Below are 18,971 nucleotides of genomic sequence, written 5' to 3'. Positions count from 1 at the left end.
GGTCATCACGATAAAGACATTCAAGACATGAAAGAGATAACTCTCTGAATAGGTTTTCAACTATAAACTCTTTTAATGGTCATTGCAGAGTGTAACGCAGTAAGCAAACCGGTAACACAGTGAAGAAACCGGGGGGAAAAAAAAGAGAGAGAAAACAGGATAAATAAATAAATAAAAAAAATAACATCAGGATTGTACACATTAGTGAAAGCATCCAGTCTCTCATCCAGTTTCCAAAAAGAGCGTTGTAGAAATTATGGACCCTGAAAAAACTAGTAAGACACAAAGGAAAGGGTCGCCTCGGCTTTCTGCTCCAGTTGATTCGTTGTTAAACCTTTTAGAAGACCACGTGTTTAAATCCAGATTAAAATGATATAACTTGTTAAAAAAAAAAAAAAAAGGAGAAAAAAAAAAAAAGTGTGCACTCTACATTTTCATTTCCAAAAACAGCCACCTCACTGCAACTGTCAATCATGAATGTAAATATGTAAAGAAAAGGCACAAACATGAATACTGCAACACTGATATGACTGGTGATGGGGGGTGGGGATACAGATTTTTTCAAAGTCAGTATTTTTTAATCGTTTCAGACACATGAAGGAATGAGGTGCGACATTGTTTTGAAATTCTTACAAATGGCTCATGGGTTCATATATTTGCCCCTGAAAATGACTCCAGTAATACAACTTTGGACATGACAAACTTGGAAGCAAAAACCTGATTAGTAACACAAGTCCAAGACCGAAGGCATAAACAGCTCGTGAGCTGGGAAACCTTCTCTCGTTTTATTGGTTTGCCATGGATCATCTATGATGAATTTTAGCTTTAGTTTCTTTGTAGCTTAATAACAAAATGTCACACTTTGCACGTTGTGAGCACCTTTTGCTAAAGGTGCTTAGTTTAACACTTGAGATTTGGTGCTCTAGATGAAAGTTCACTACATTTATGCATGAAAGGACTGAAAATGAACAGAATCATTTTTCAGACCAGACCAAAGTGCTGCACACATTGTGTTGCAATGTGACAATGCAGGATCTCTTGTATCTGAATGAAATACTGTTGCTCACTGTATGACCAACGTCCATCTCTGAATACTGTCAGTCACTTAGAACATGTTGCCATGACAACGTGACATGACGATTGAATCAAACTCAGTTCTCCATCCACACGGCTTAAGGGGTTGAGAGTTTATTCGTTACAATGAACATGGGTTGCATTTAGGTGCAGAGACTGATGTTTAGTTATTAGTTATGTACTGTTTATGTTGGGCCAAACTAAACTTTTTTTTCAGAAGCCAATATCACTCTCAGACAGAAATCCCTTAAGAACCAAAATCGACCTCGATTTTAAGACCACGGCAGTGGTGAAAATATGAAGCTTTATGCAATAAGAATGCAGAAAAAGAAGAAAGTGAAGGAAACGTTTTCACGCAGGGGCACAATGGGAATTTGGCACCTCTAATCTCCTTCACTTCTTAAAGCCCACTTCAAAAATATGCTTTCAAGGTTCCTCCCACTGGGAAACTATGTTCACATAGCCTCTAACCCTAGCAACTACACCTGATCTAACAGACTTTAATCTGAAAGTTGACGTAAATAAATCTGTAAACAAGAAATTTGGGTCTACAGAGTACACATGCATGGTTCAGCACACTAATCATTTCAGAGCAATAGCTCAGCCTAGTCTGAGAGGAGAAACACACTTTGCATGAACACCCAAGAACTGCCCACATAAGGGCACCCTCAAAAGATCGGAGTACATTACATGAACCTGTGCAAGCTGTGAAACAGGGAATTACCCCGAGCATCAGCATGCTTCATGATTGTAGATCACTTCTAGATCAGTGCTCCGAGCACATCAGGACTACAGGGGGAAAGAAAAGCTAGTGCCATAAACAACACTGCTGATATGCTTTGACCTCAGTGGAACAGGATACATGCTTCTCCAAGTATACACACACATGTCCAACACACACACGCATGCGCGCGCGCACACAAACACACACTACCAGTTTTCTACATAGAACAGAAATAAATTAACAAAGTAGATCATGAGCAAAAAAAAGAAAGGAAAAACAATAACAAAAAAAAGATAAACCAAATATGATACATTATCTTCAACATGAGGTTTTATATACAAAGGCAATCAACATACAAAGAAAAACACAACCAACCTACAGCTCAAAACTTTAACAGCATAAAGTTTTCATTGCCCCATAACTCTATTCTTGTGCCATTCAAGAGTAACATCACTCTCTCATCCAGGCCCAACTTATTTTAAGACAAGTACAAGGTACTTCGTAAGCACAGCTGGAGGATTATTCTCTCTCTCTCTCTCTCTCTCATACACACACATACACACACACACACACTGTATTTTAGCATTTAGCAGCTGTGTATCTGACTGCTCAGCAATTCGTAGCGTGAATGACCAGCAACATTTTCTCTTCCATACATAAAAGATATAAATCTCTTCCCTTCCGTTGTTGCAGTGCACAAAAAAGAACCAATAAACAATATACAAGAAGAAAGGAAAAAAAAAATAAATCTGGCAAAAAAGTAAGGCATGCTGTTTGATATTGGTGTTTTGCTTAATAAACCACATATCCCGCTTCCATTTGTCTTTAGATTCTAAAATTGAAGCATCTATTTGTGTAAGGAAAGGTGTGTGTAAGGGGGGGGTGGGTGTTATGAAAAGACAGTTAGCTGCCAAAGTAAGAGAATGTGCACTGGAATTGACACTGACATTACAGGATCGAGTGAGCAGTCGTGATCCTCCGTGCACTCACAGCCCGCAAATGAACAGAAAAACGTGACACTCACATTACACACACCACTGGAGTGCTCCAAAGTACATCTCGAGAAAACAAACAAACAAAAAATGATAATAAATAAGGAAGGCCATAAAAGACCATTTACAGTACATACATAAATCCTCATATGCCTTAAAATTATACTATATGATACAAAAACGTGCCATAAAATATCTATTGGCATTTAGGTTGCTGTTGAGTTGTAAAACTGAGCGGTCTACATTGTTGGCATGGATTAGAACTGACACTCAGAGTGATAACAGCCTATGAAAATCAGTTAAGGCTTCGCAGTAAACATTTCAAATTGTTGACACTGACACGCCCCGATTTCTCCTTCTTCCTTGTTTTTGTAGCATGATTTGAGTAGCTAAAGCTGCATAAACATAGAGACATGCATTGGGACGCTCACACTCACAAAAACATAAGTATGACATCACATACGCACTTCACACACACAATCATTGTAGTATTCACTGTAGGCCTTTAACCATTTGTCTATTGGTTTTAAGGTTTCTTTGGGGCCGTGTGCGATGTTCAGGCCGCGCTATTCTCCATGATGTTGGGTTGGTGGTCTTCGGGTACTTGTAGCCAGGTGGGGTGGATGGAGAGGCGGACGTCAGTACTCCACTATGGGAGCAAGCTCAGGGCTCAGGTTAACAGTGATGTTCTTATACAGACTACTTAAAGAGATTTCTGGAGAATACTGGAGATTATTTAGACCATCCAAATATTGCCTTTCTTTAGAATACCTTAGCAGCTTGTACCTGAGAGAGAGAGAGAGAGAGAGAGAGAGAGAGAGAAAGAGAGAGAGAGAGAGAGAGAACCAAATCACAGGATAAATGTAAATGTAAAGAGCATTGCACTACTGCACATGAGGTGCGTCACCAACGGGTCACTGCCCTGGAGTTTACATGGAAAGACAGACGTTGTTAGTTTAACCTCTACTTGACGTAAGCATGCGTAAAGCAAATGCATGTTTGCTGAACTCCTTTGCTGAAATCTCGCTGCCTTATTCACTGAAAATAAGGTTTGCATGTTAAAGTGTCTTAAGAACAAACTGACCTTCCCAGAAACTGCACTTCTCCTCGGTGGTGATGAGGAATTGATTTGTATTTGCCAAGATCTCCTTCAGGTCGGGTCACGTTAAAGCCAGCAAAGTGCACTCTGAGACAGAAAAAGGGTTGACCATTGAAAACATGTAGATACCGTTTGAGTGCTGCAGTACACATGCGCACATCTACCCACCTGTTCCAGAGGTCATCATCTTCCCCTCCCCAGCCCCAGAATGCATTGGGAAAGCCGTTGATCTTGCGGAACTGCTCGACTGTAAGTCCACTCACTCCTCCAAAGAACTCATTGTAGGGCAGACTGAACACAGATACATGACAATTCTTATTATATATTAAAAACTACAAAATCTAGGCATAACGTCGTCTTAGGAATTCACTTTATGTTCCCGAACAATAGCCTGTCTGTGATTTAAACAATTCTTTCCCTATTACATCACCCGGTATTGCTGGTGTTCTTAAATAGAATGTTTATTTCAACACCATAAAGCTGCAACTTAACACCAGTGAAAAGGTTTACAAAAACAGCACGAAAAAAATTTAACAAACTAACTGTCTGCTGTACGACAATTAGTTCTGGGCAACTCATTTGATTGGACAAGCATTGATTCAAGAGCACTGATATTCAGTATAAAAGCACAGGGATGGGTCAGTGTTTATATAACTGGGTTCATTACCCTTTGCTGGTACTACGTTTACTACGGGCTGTCAGTAAGGTTGTGCGTTGGCATGGCAACACGCAAAGTTTAATCGAACTTTGCGTGTTGTTTGCTTGTTTTTGCTTGTTTGTAACGGATTTTTTTGTTGGAGGAAAAATAAATAAATAAGTGGCCACGTTATGAAGGCAGTGATCATTTCTTGAAGATTGCTTAATTACAGCCTAGAGCAGAGAGGAGCTTAATGCTTTGTCTATAGGCATATCTAGGGTTAAAAATGTTCAGTTACAAGCAGGCCAATAGTTCAATACATAGACGGTCATGGTACTGGAGATACTGAACATCGAATTATACGCCGACTAAGAGTGTGTGTGTATTAAGAGAGAAGAAATAAAAGTTCAATCATTACACGCAAGACAAATGACATCAGAGGTACGTTCCCATCTCAGAAAATCACTTACAGGTACATGTACTTGTCAAGCTTTTTAGCAAAGTGACGTGGCATCTGCCCACAGCCGTAATAATTCCGGTCATTTTCAGGGATATGATCGACATCATGAAAAACCACACAGTCCCACTCCAGATCTTTCATAGCCTCCTTGAAGCCCACGTTAAACAGCATGGCTCGGTTAAAAGGCTGAGTACCTGCCTGGAAGAGAAAAAAAAAACAGAAAACAAAGAATTGAAGGAGAAAAAGGACATGTGCACACTAAGATCTCACTGTGAAATTTAAAAACACCTGAATATGAGCATGCACGCAAACAAACCAGAGATAAACCAGAGCAGCATCGGGTTTTTTTTTATTGCAGAAAAAAAATAAGACTACGATAAAGATGCAATTGAACCTGGAGGCAGTAGGCCATCTTGCCCAAAGGATCAACAAAACATAATTCGATTGTAATTTAACCAAGCTAATAACCACACAGGCATATCAAACATACTCCAGCTTTTGGAGATCATTATATTATACCTCATATTGGTGTACAGACACATACTACAACAGCACTTATTATAGTCCAATAAAAGTTTGTCATAGCACTTTCTTGGCATCAGGCAGGCTAGCCATTTTCCTTGCTCGTTTTCAGATCCAATTAAGTGTGTAATGCTCTTCTGCGCTAGCTTCTTGTCAGAAGATGCATTCCTTATCTCCTGACCAAGTCTCTTCCATAAAGGTAATTAAGTGTGAAAGAAAGCTACGTATGAAATCCATTACCTCACAAGTGTCTGACTCTCCTGTGACTACGTAAATTAAATCCAGGGTAATGAACATCAGTATAAAAACAGGTTATATTCGATAAGAAAACAAGGAAAATAAATAACCTGAGGCTTACCAAGATATTACAGTATTATTAATCGTAGAAACGACTGAACATTTGTTCACAGAATGCTTATGGAGTACGGCATTTAGAGCGTTTGGGCTCCGATGCCACTTTGAAATGTATTTAGGTATCTAGACATATAGTAATGTGAATTATTGCAGTTAATGGACAGTTTCTATTAAGGAAACCTGTTAAGGAGTGACCACATACACAAGTTTGCATTTTTTTACCTTCTGCCACACAAGTCTCCTTAAAATAAATTACTAATAACAACAACGATAATATCATCATAAACAATTAACAATACTTTATTTTTTCTTTATAAGCAAGCACTTGTGAGTCAAAGCGGAAGCTCAAACACACCATTACTTACATTGCCTTTGCAAAAATAAAGTGGATTGCCGAGATAGACAACTGAGTGGTAATACCCGAATTCACCAGCTGAGGGCAGCACAGCCAAATGGGCATTATTTATTAACAACAGTCACCCGCGTTAATACTATGTATTAACACAACAATCTGCTAGTCTATGGGTTGCAGTATCTAGATCCTATTTAGCTCAAGCACTGATTATTTTTAGCAAACCAGGAAAAGCTGTGGTACACCATTCTGAACTCGATGTTTTGTCACACACACAAGTCATAAGTTCTAGGGCCACGCCCTAACAGCAAAGACTTGAAAGTGCACACCGCTGTTAAAAAAAAAAGGAATCTCTGTCTTCCTCCATGTCACAACACTACAGTACATAACTGTTGCGCACATACCTGCTCGATCACATAAAAAGCAAACTGTAAGCGCTGCCGTTGAAGCATAGGGGCGAGGTGCTGGAACAGAATAGGGAGATGTTCATGACGATTCCTAAAGGGGATCAGAACAGCCACCTGAAGAAGACAGAGAAAGATAGTAAAATAATCTTGATGATAATAATAATAATAATGTTGTACTAATTATCATGCTATTAAAATATCAAGGTAATCCATGTTGTATAGGTTGTGTTCTTTCTATAATAGGACATATCTAGATGCATAAGAACAGCCAGCATGTACCTGAAAATATGTATTCATCGCACATGCATATGGTGTTCGTTTTAAAACATTTCCACACATTTTAAACTGCTCCGCTTGTGCAGCAAGTATATTTGCATAAAGAAATACACCCAAATCAGCATGGCATGGGTGGGCATAGGTGCATAGTCGCCGTGCCTTTGCCTCTTTTCCACCAAAAAGAACCGGGTGCTGGTTCAGAGCTAGTGCTGGTGCTGGTTCAAAGTTGGTTCCACTGGCAAACCTTCTAAGAACCGGGTTGCCTTTCCACCGGCTAGAGAGCCATCACAGAGCCGAGTCTGACGTCACTGTACATGTCTCACGTTACCCAGCGCAGCAACGTTAACGCAGCAGCGGCAAACACAAACACAACGATTGCGGATGTTGCTTTACTGTTAATGCTCTTGGATTTGTGAACCTACATTGGCATCCAAACACGGCGAATCCAATGTGTATGTGCAGCTCCGTGTAATTTGTATAAACGGAGGATGTAATCAAGAAAGTACATAATGCTATTCTTTAACACAGAAAAAAGTTATCCTTAGCATGTAGCTACCTACTATCATGTGTGCTGATAATTGATTATATTGCAGTAAAGTAAAATTGTATTAAACAATGGTAGATCATCAAATGCGCTAACAGTAGCCACCAACGTTTTGGTGCTACTTAACCACTTTTCCTGGTTCAGAGCTGGTGCTTTGCCTTTCTAAACAGAAAAAACTGGTTCTAAATTAGGCTCTGGCTCCGAACCAGCACTCAAACTGCCTTGGTGGAAAAGGGCCATTAAAGCCTTTATACCTTTAAGAGTGTCCTGTTTATTTCAGGCATGACGAAATGTGTGCAATGATTAACTTGAAGATCAAGAGATTATGTTGCAGGAAATAAAGCTTATAATAAATCACGACTTACAATAAATCATGTGTTCCGCACACCTACATGTCAACATGAAGATGCATAAATGCTGCCACTAATTACCTGTACACTGAAAGAGTAGTAGCCTTTTTCTGTTGGCCTATGTGAATTAACTCGGCTAGATAATCCCTCATTAAATGTTGTCGACCATATTATGTACTGTATAGCGTTGTGACTGATGGGAATTTGTGTAAGACACACATCATTATTTGGCTCATGGGCATATAAACAGTAGTAAACGGTACCTTCCAGTGTGGTCTGCAGTCCTTGGGCTTCCAGTGTCCTCCAAACTGCATGCCCATCTTTCGAAGCTGCCATTCAACCTCCTCTATAGGAACCTCAGTCATATTTATATCTATAGGACCCTCTGCAGAGGCACAACACATCAGCACAAATCAGTTTCAGCTCAATCACAACAACTACAGTAAATCACATAAACTACTATAAGTAGTTTGAGTGCAGCTGCATCTGAAAATCCAACATCGATTATAGATTACACTTGGTCATAGATAGATAGATAGATAGATAGATAGATAGATAGATAGATAGATAGATAGATAGATAGATAGATAGATAGATAGATAGATAGATAGATAGATAGATAGATAGATAGATAGATAGATAGATAGATAGATAGATAGATAGATAGAGTTTTGATAATCCTCACTAATTAATTCATATATCACATATATTAAGCTCTAAGCTCTAGGATTGTAAATACATACTCATAGAAGGTAAGCGTTCAGGGCAGGGCAAGTTCTGGGCATAGGTGAAATTTTCAGGGAGGTATGTAGTCGGTTGAGCAAAATATTCACTGGAGTTATTCCCGTCTGGATAATCTGCAAAGACAGTCATGCGTGAAGAGAGAAATAGATCATCTTGTAAATGAAGACCACTTAAAACCAGGTAAGAAAACCATGGTTCATGTATGAGTGTTGATGGTCTGGGTGTGTGCATTTTCTCCCACCTGTGCCATTAAGAGTGCTGTTCTTATTGGTGTATGATCTGATTATCTGGCCAATTGTCCGCACGTTATCACGGATCATGATACCCTGAGCCTGCACCATGAAGAAGTATGTGTTGGCTTGAGGGGGTGGGGTGGGGGGTTGGGGAGAGAAGGACAAAAGCATAGTAATCAAATTTTGCTCAAGACTGATGAGATTAGACAAAGAGATTGGTTAAACAGCTTTCTGCTGGCAAGGAAATACCCCTTGTAAAAAAAAAATGAGCTGTACTAATTGCCTTCACACATTGGGACCCTTAAGAAGGAATTGTTACTGAAAACGAGCAATAACCTGAGCAAGCTAACTGTACAACTTGAAAAGAGGACTCCGCTTTTTTTAATACATATATAAATACAAGTGATTATGTGATGCAAAACCAAAACTAGCTTCTCAGCTGAGTGCGTTGACCTGTAGTATGTTGAGAACTAGCACATATAAACCACTTATAATGAGCCTTTGAACAAGTTACTACCTAACTAGCAACTAGATTACAACAGCGGTAGTCATGGCAACTGTTCTTTTGCATTCTACAGTATGCAAATGGGCAATATGGAAATTGGGCCACATATTCCCATTACATGTTAGAATGAATTCTAGTAAGAAAAGGAAACTGGTATTTGGGACATACCGGGTTTGTGACTTCATTTGTGACTCATCAAGACCGCATTAAAACCATTAATAAAAAAAAATAATCAACATGACATGAAGCCTGTTTTGTTCTGTAAAGCTGCTTTGAGACAATGTCTATTGTAAAAAGCGCTATACAAATAAACCTGAATTGAATTGAACATGAAGCCTAAAAGCAGGTTAATGCCAGACACAGCCATACTCAACTGCATCGGCTAAAAGGTTTGGCACTGACGGCTGTAAAGACAGTGATGGTGATTAAACAAGGATGTGCGGTGGGTGTGATATTTTATGTACAGGAAATTATGACTTGCTGTTTCTTGCTACAGTAGCGTGGTGGCCAACACCAGCAAGAACAGCACTTAACACCGCAGTAGCTGGGTAAAAAAAAAATAGACGTTACAGTATTTCAATAACATTTACTTCTAACACTGTGCTTTTAACGAATTCAGAGCATGTTTTCCTTAAAAGCTAATTTAACCACTTTCCACAAAGCCATGTCACCTGCTGCTCACATTAGCGTTACAAAAGTGTTAAGTCTTGCCAGATCAAGTTTTCTTCTAATGTAAAAAGCAAGAGATACTTACGATTTCACAATCAGAAAATCTAACACACCATTTCACCATTTTAGACATGCTGCTTACTATTTGCTCCATTTGCTTTCATTTTCTCCTATAGAAAGCTACAGGGGTGTTTGTTAGTTAGTTAGTCATTATTTAGGTGTTTTTCAAAGACAAAACTATGGTTCTCTTGATGAGGAAAAAAAAACAACAAAAAGGATTTTTCCCCTATTGGCTTTTGCATTATTGCAGAAAATAAGCTTTGTGATGAAAAGGGAAAAAAAGATTATGATTTTTAGTATTATCCATTTGAATTGTTGTTGTTTTATGGTAAATGAGCACAATTTTTAGGAATTTTGAAGCTTAAATACAATCGTCAGAAGTAAAAGGCTAAATTCAGGTTATAAACAAACTACACCATGGACACATGGCTTCAGCATCACCACCACAAAGTAGCTTCTAAACTCTTCATCTTTATTTAAAAAAGCACCCTCATAAGGATTCCCTGTGCTCTTTTTGTTTATGAATGTGAACATATGAAAGGTTTGAGTTAGCAAAAGCATGAATAGAAACACACAATTGCTGCACTATATGAGTTTTCCTGTTCGACATGATGACGTTTCAGGTTCCAAAGAATCTCTGTAGTCCCAATTAGCCACTTGTAAGCAATAGGGTTGGGAACCGAGAACCGGTTCTGTTGTTTTTTAACAGGAACCGCACAGAATTTTTAAGTTTCGGTTCCAAACGCGGTTCCGATGCAATGACGGGCAAAGTGCTGTGAGCGGTCATTTTAAATAGTCACGTCTTACCTCATGAATATTAATTGTTTACACTGTTTACAATCACACAACCAAATTAACGCAGCTTACCACAGAAATCAGTCACTCGCGCTGCTATGCTGAGGTACGCTTTGTGTTAAACATGTCTAAAAAAAAAAGTCTAAAGTGTGGATTCATTTCCAAAGCTACAACAATGAAGCAAATCTATCCCCGTCTGAGAGGGTTTTCTCCACAGCTGGAGATACAATAAGCCAGGAAAGGTCTCGTCTTCTCCCAGAGAAAGCAGACAAGTTCATTTTTCTTCAGAGAAATTGCTAACTGTTTTGCTTAGTTGTAATTCTGGATGTTAAATTTGATGTTGGATTTATTTACATTTCACTTAATATGAATTGAAATGCTCTGTTTAAAATATTTAAAGAGTGATTAATAAACACAAATGGAATTGTTTAAGTATTGTGCATTATTTTTCACATTTCTTTTATTATGGAATCGGAATCAGAACCGGGAATGTAAGGCAGATCTGGAACCAGAATCGGAACCGGAAAATTTCTTTTGATACATAACCCTAGTAAGCAACCACCTTTATAACCTAAATAAAAAAAAAAAAACCTAAATAACTAATGGACCTGGCAATATTCACTTAAATATTATTCCCATGCAGCTCACAAACCTATTCTGAACTCATGCACTGGTGTCAAAGGCTGAAATATACACACATTCAATGATCACTTTATTAGGAACACCTGAACCCCTCCTCCTTCATGTAATTACCCAAACAGCTAATCATAAGACACAAGTGTAAAGCATAAATAACACTAAGCACTCTTTACAACTGTGGTGAGCAGAAAAGCATCTAAGAATGCACAACACTGCAAATCGTATGGAAGATGAGCTATAACTGCCTAAATGGGGCTCCAGCCGTCAGCCAACATCATCAATGGGAGGCAAAGTGGACACCGGTCCAGTGTAACTGGACAGAAAGGAATGAAGGAAGGAAGGGAAGAACAACAAACACAGCCTTAGGTGTTGTCCTAAACATAACGTAAATGCCTTAAAAAGCCTTGCTGTTACTGATTTATAGCCATAAAGCTCACACCAAAACCCAACTAGTGTGAGCAAAATGTACATTTACCAAGTAAATCTAGAAGTACAACACTTCATGACATATTGCATTTGTACACGCCTGGTTACATCCAAAATGCATTTTATTAGCTCAGTTCCTGTACTCTGCACAATGACAATAAAGCTGAGTCTAATCTAAAATGTGTCCTGCTTCCTGGATGAGCAAATATCATTGTCCTCTACTAGAATCCCCCCCCCCCCCCCAAAAAAAATGATGGTCTTGCAAAACTACTTTCATTTATGTTCAGAAATCCTTTAAATAAAATGCAACATCCTGTTTTTCATTATTTTTGCTGCTGTCGGGTGGGACCCTGGTAAAAAGGATGTTTATCATTCTAAAAGCTATGAAAAACCATCAATACATTACAGTTTCCTCTTGTAGATGTAAAAAAAAAAAACACATTCTTGATGGAATAAGAATTGCTTGAAATTACTTATGGACAAACTGAATGACAAATTTTCAAAAACTAATTCTCTCTGACGAAAGTGTGTGTGCCCGGCGAAGGGTTGGCACTCTGCCCAGGGTGTATCCTGCCTTGATGCCCAATGACGGCTCCCCGCGACCCGAGAAGTTCGGATAAGCGGTAGAAAATGAATGAAATGAATAATTCTCTCTGAGAAATTTAACACATTTTTACAAATCAACTGTTTAAACTAAACATCAAACCTCTGGAGGAGCTGCACCAATTTAGTAAGGGTGAGAAAACAAGTAGGTGTAAAACTTTCTGCCCTACTGCTGGACACAACCCATAATTTAAAAACGAGGTTCATGATGCAAAGGAAATCACATTATGACAGCAAAAATAGTCACTAAGCAACTGAGTTTCAAAATTCGGAACGACAAAAATTAGGCAATAAGGAAGTTTGTTAATAAGACTAAAAAAAATCCTTTACATACTCCAAATTTTGCTCAGGCAACATCGACAAATTAGATCCTCATTGTCATGTGTCCCTCGTGACACAAACAATAAAACCAAACCCGAGCAACAACACTGACACTAATACTACTCACATGCACTAACGTCAGAGCAAAACCAACCCTATGACTGTAAATCCTGACAACATTGCCTGGCAACAACGGTAAAGGAATTTATACACAATGCAGCCGAAAGTAAGAGTCTTCCTTATACAGTTACCACAATGTCAGACGTACACAATAGTCAGTGTATGCTCTAGTATTACAATTTCCCTTCACAGGAAATAAACTGTTCCAGTACAATGTCCCTGTGCATAATGCGAACTCAATGCGTGATAGACATAGTGACATAGAAAACAAACTTGGGAGTGGAAGAACCTGAATCTCCACTGAACACCTTTGGAATGAACTGGAACACTGATCGAACCCCAGACCACTACACTCTTACAACATCAGTGTCTGATCTCACTAATGCTCGCGTGTCTGAAAGATCGCTAATCCCCACAGACACACTCCAACATCTAGTGGAAAACCTTCACAGAAGAGTGCAAGGGGGGAAAAGGGAATAAATCTGAAATGCAAAGTTAAACAAGCACATATGGGTGGATAAATGTACACAACAAGGTTTTTTTTTATCTTTTGCAGTCTGATTTATATATATTATTTTTTGAGCCATATTCCATTTCAATTATAGTGATTTGCTGGGGTAGATTTTTGTGCTCCCGTCAACACCATCATCATTGGGTGGAATGCAAATTATTCTGTGAGGATGGTGGTTGGGTCAGCTTTTACTTGTGACTTGTATAAACATTGTGTGTCACACACATTACATTGTGTTCTGCCACCATGAGCACATTCCCTTCAATCAGTAAAGCACATTCTTTCCAGTTTTCCATCACTGGTCATTATCAAGATTTTTGTTGTTATAACTTTAGAGTTAGAACATACATTTAAAAAACCCTGTATGTCAGTCCACAAAAGTGTTAACACAGATTGCTGTTCTGAATGTTTTCAAAAGGTGTTTACACCCTGGGGAGTGGTTCCTAGTGTCTTTCTAGGTTTGCTAACTTTGATGTGTGCAACTCGTTGCAGTATCGTACTCTAAGGAGACCAATAAATCTGAATCATTCAAAGCATGAGTTTGTGATTTGTGTGGAGTCCTTGCTAAACCGGCTGCCTGCCTGATTTCCTCCGTAGAGGCTGATTTAAGTACAAAACCATGGCTTAGTTCATTAAGGATCAATAACGTGGATGTAGTCAGGAAACACTGGAACAAATGAAACAAAGACATTTCTTAAATTTAGAATAAAAGCAGAAAGACCTTCGGATCATTTGAACATGCTAAATGGCACCAATTTATTGAACGCTTGGAGCAATCTGTTCAGACACACATTGTCTATGATTTTTAGTGGAGATGTGTGATTACTGTTTTATTGTATTGTATAAGTGTTGCTGGATCCTTGGTTCACCCCAGACTAAAATAAGATCCCAGCATCTCTTCTCTGCTCCCCTGCTTATTTTGAACTGTACTCAACATGTGATGCAAAAAGTCAACTCTGACGAGATGCATGGAAATTAAATTATTACAGACATCCCACAGATAAAAAAGTGGTTAAGAATCTGGGTTGTTGACTGGAGGATTGGGGTTCAAGCCCCAGCACTGCCAAGCTACCACTTTTGGGCCCTTAAGCAAGGCCCTCAAGCTTCAGGGACCCTGCAGATGCCCCTGCACTCTGATCCCAACCTCCGCAGTTGGGATATGTGAAGAAAAGAATTCCACTGTGCTGTAATGTATATGTGGCGATAATAAAGGATTTCTATTGATATTTTCAAAACTTTGATCTGTGAGGCATCAAAAAACTGCACAGACCTAAACTTTAATCCCTGACTTCACCGTGTGGGTGATTCGGCTACACTAATCTGTCCCTTGGTGTAAATGTGTGCATGCATGGTGCCTCGTCATGGACTGGCAACGAACCCAGGGGGTTTTCCCGGATGGATTTCAGGGATCCACCACCATCCTCCTTCCTGACCAAAAAGAAGCAGTTACTGAACACGAATGAATTAATAAATGAATGAGTGAATGAATTAAAACGGGTGAGATCGTGGAGAAATGCATAAACACCTCCGACACAACAGACTTCAACTCCTGATTAAGAAAACATCCTATCTGAGACTCAAAACACTAAACTGTCGGCTTGTATGTTCACAATCACGTTCACTCTTTATCTTTTTTCTTACAGTACTGTGTATCTTTACCAAGGAAAGATTACTAGACTTCAAACACAACAAAAATACCGACAAATGAATTTACATTTGTTTTAAATCGGCGTGTTTCGGTACCAAGAGTCGACCGGTTGCTAAGTGACATCCACCTAACTGGCTTAGCATAAATAGCCAAGTATCTAATGATTAGTAATGAGCTAACAGTGGATTCAGAAAGTCTTCATTTAAAGTGCTAGCTAACTTGTCAGTAGCTTCCGAGGCTGATAAATCATACAAAATACTTACGCAGCAAATTATTTAACGTGGTTGTTTAAAGCTGTATAGAAAACTAAAAAGATGTAATCATGATAAAAAATTAAAAAAAAAAAAAAAACGTTTTATTTAAGTGTGTGAACAATACAGTATGGGAAATTCACAAGACCCAGTGCCTAATACAATAAATACAATTCTGTTAGCTAGCTATTGCGCTGTGTAGCTAGCCAGCTAGCTAGCTATAGCAGGCTAGCAAACCAAACTGTACCTAGTGCTAGCCTGCTAAATTGGTATCGACTTAGCCAAAATAACCTGCTAACGTCTCTAGTTGTGTGCTGTGACTACCTAGTCCTTCAGTTTCAGAAGAATACACCATATTAAAAAAAACAACACTCACCTATTCCAGGGGCCACATAAATGAAGTAGAGGCAGGTCGTAGACATGGAGAAGAAAAAAATGAAGGCCAAGAAGGAGCGGTTAGAAAGCCGCAACAGCCGCCTCGAATTCAGCATTTTTCTTTGCTCTGAGTAGCGGCCACTAGCTATCCGTTAGGTCCATACAAATACAAAGCTCCTTTCCTTCACTACAGCGAAAATGTTTGTTGTTGTTGTTTTTTCCCCAAGAAATCAAGGCTGTAATAAAGTCCGCATCGCTGTGGCCTTTTTTTTTTTTTTTTTTTTTTTTTTTTTTTTTGGGAGGACCGGTGGAACAGGGATGCAGCCGATAAAGCTAAGCTAAAGCGCCAAAGGAACAGGAGAAGCGAAACCAGAAAATGAACAAGATTTACAAAAAATAAAAAATAAAAAAAAATAAAAATTCTGATCAATTAGTCCACGGATTGTACTTTGTCCATGGTGTAGCTGTGAAGAAGAAAACAAGCGGATAGTGAATCAGATCCGCACCTGCCGATGCACCATGTTTCCGTATGAAGTGAGTAAGGAGGAGGAAATGAGATGACCGAGAGAACAACTACTCCTCCTCCTCCTCCTCCTCCTCCCTCTCAAACACGCTTTCCCTGTAACGAGTCAAACACAGCACCGAAAATGCTGTCTATGGATAAGTTCCCGACGCTAAGACTGAATTAGTTTCAGTTCTAAAAAGGGTTCAAATAAAGACTGAACCCGGAAGGCGCTGTTTGTGCTGTAACGCCGCAGTACTGCGGAAGGTGTGACCGACAGGGCCAAAATTCACAAGTTCTATACTACAACACTGTATATAGGATCTTGCCTGTTTTTTTCGGTTGAAAAAGACTACAACTAATACGACTACTACTACTATTACTACTACTACTACTACTAATAATAATAATTATTATTATTATACTAATACAAATAATAATAATAATAATAATAATAATATTGTAAAATTTGTCGTGACAAACTTTGATGTTGGCGTGATAAAGCAAGTATTCGAAAAGGCCGGTGCATTTTAGAAGCGAGTTGACATTAGGGTGGTTGATACAGAGGAAGTGGACAGAAAGATTGTGAAATCTAGTGGACCGCTAGGGTGCCATTACTTTTGGAGGCAAGTGGATTAGATCATGTAACTTTATCCGAATACCCGTGAAGCAGTTCTCCTAATTAGCCTGAGTGTTTTGATATGTCACATGTCAATGTTGTGGAATTTTGTGATTTCGCTTATTTTGAGGGCTGGGCTGCAATTGGGGTGTCAATACTTTTGGAGTTTAGTGACTATCGAGGGTTTGGACATGTCATGTGAATACTTATTATGCTACATAGCACAATTCATACAGTTCTTGATGTTGAATAAATCAATAGATAGACAGATAGATCGATAGATAGATAGAAGTGTGGTAAATGTATTGACTGGGGGCCAATACTTTTGGAATCCTTCGATTGATAGTGTGGAGTTGATGTATTGAGAGTCTCATTTACATCTACAGTGATTAGGAGAACAGGAGAGAAGCGGTGCCTGAGCATGCTGTGTGTGTGAGAGCTTAGATGAATTTTAAGAAATCCGTTTTTATAATGGGTGTCTATGGAAAAAAGGCCACTTTGAGACTCCATACCAGGAATGCCGGAATTCCGATCGTTTAGAAAAGTAATAGCAACCAAATTCAGACCAAAGTCTATGCCATATCTGATACCATAAACCTAATAAAGTCTGTTAAAGGCTTTTTTTAATATACACAAATAAACAGTGCTTTGAGAAGTGCTAGTTTAAGCGTTTCAGGAAGAGGCAGGTCTTCACACTTTGGTTAATGTGTGAATCACTCAGCTGTTTGGCCATCCAGAAGTTCATTCATTCCACCACCTTGTTGCAAGAACAGAAAGAGTCTTCCTGTAGTCAAGTCAAGAAGCTTTTATTGTCATATTGTCACTATATTTCTGATGCAGTACACAGTGAAATGAAACAATGTTTCTCCAGGACCAAGATGCAACAAAAAAAAACACATAAAGCAACATGAAACAACACAGAGCTACAGTAAGGACTTAAGTCCTAGCCACATAAAATGCAACATGTGCAACCTAATGCAACGATGCTTACAGAATTATAAAGTATATTGTGAACATGTACAAACGTGTGTAGTAAAATTATGTATTAAAATGTGTTGTGCACAATAGCAATGTAGTGTGCAAAACAGCAGTTGAGTGAGTGATTGATTTGTACAGTCCAGAGTAGTTCACACAGTGCTCCTCTGCCCACTCCCCAGGACGGGTACCATACAAGAACCAGTAACCAGGCAGGAAAAATCACTATTGACCCTTTGCATCCTGGACTTTAACAGTTTTTTCCCCAGGCAATCATTCTTATTAACAACTCACCATAACGAGATTTGTAAAGATTGTCATGACAAACTTTGATGTTGGCTTGTTGGTATTCCCAAAGGCCGGTATGCTGGTATTCACTCATAAGTGGATATGAGCATGTGACGTCACTTGAATACCCGTGACGCAGTTCCCCTCATTGTGCTAAGTGTTTTGATATATTTACATTTACCTTTCTGCCATTTAGCAGACACCCTTATCCAGAGTGACTTACATTTTATACAACTGAGCAACTGATGCTCAAGAGTCTTGCTCAAGGGCCCGGCAGTGTCAGCTTGGTGAACCTGGGATTTGAACTTATGACCTTTTGTTCAATAGTCTAACACCTTAAACACTAGGCTACTACATTCCCACATTACAATACACACACATATATCACATGTCCATTACTGATCTGTCATATACTCTGTATACCTATTTTATTCTCATTGTTTTGTATAGTCTGTTTTGTCTTGAATAGTCCGTTTTATCTTGGTTAGTCCAGGCTAAATGTATAATTTTATTTATATCTGTACTTTTGAGAGTCATGAAACAGCTGGAACCAATTTCCTTGTGTGTATCAACACACTTGGAATTCGACTCTGATTCTGATTGTTGAATCAACAAAGCTCAATAAGAATCAGAACCAAATTACTTGTGTGTGTTAACACACTTGGAATTCGACTTTGATTCTGATTGTTGAATCAACAAACCTCAATAAGAATCAGAACCAAATTCCTTGTGTGTGTCAACACACTTGGCCAATAAATTGGATTCTGATTCTGATTGTCGAGCCTGATTGTCTGATTGTTTTACCTGATATTACTTCCGGTCAAACTGTTTTACATGATGGCTGTAAAGGACATTGTTCCAATTTTAAACATTCGCACACTATTTTTTAACCACTT

At 38.8% G+C, this 18,971-nt stretch overlaps 1 protein-coding gene across 1 annotated transcript; it reads right to left on the bottom strand.

The window, feature by feature from the left end:
* Nucleotides 1-49: 49 nt before the first annotated feature.
* On the bottom strand, nucleotides 50-16,468 carry b4galt6 (UDP-Gal:betaGlcNAc beta 1,4- galactosyltransferase, polypeptide 6). The gene is made up of 9 exons (XM_027179601.2): nucleotides 15,693-16,468; nucleotides 8,777-8,893; nucleotides 8,535-8,648; nucleotides 8,055-8,176; nucleotides 6,619-6,735; nucleotides 4,997-5,184; nucleotides 4,058-4,180; nucleotides 3,875-3,976; nucleotides 50-3,576 (listed from the first exon to the last, which is right to left on the bottom strand). Exons 1-9 carry the CDS (start codon nucleotides 15,805-15,807, stop codon nucleotides 3,429-3,431), a joined length of 1,146 nt encoding a protein of 381 aa, XP_027035402.1. The 5' UTR covers nucleotides 15,808-16,468; the 3' UTR covers nucleotides 50-3,428.
* Nucleotides 16,469-18,971: the final 2,503 nt, after the last annotated feature.

This window comes from Tachysurus fulvidraco, chromosome 16 (assembly GCF_022655615.1).
Source record: "Tachysurus fulvidraco isolate hzauxx_2018 chromosome 16, HZAU_PFXX_2.0, whole genome shotgun sequence".
Classification (NCBI taxonomy): Eukaryota; Metazoa; Chordata; class Actinopteri; order Siluriformes; family Bagridae; genus Tachysurus; species Tachysurus fulvidraco.
The sequence above is the reverse complement of the archived record's forward strand: the minus strand, read 5'-3'. Positions and strand labels throughout refer to the sequence as shown.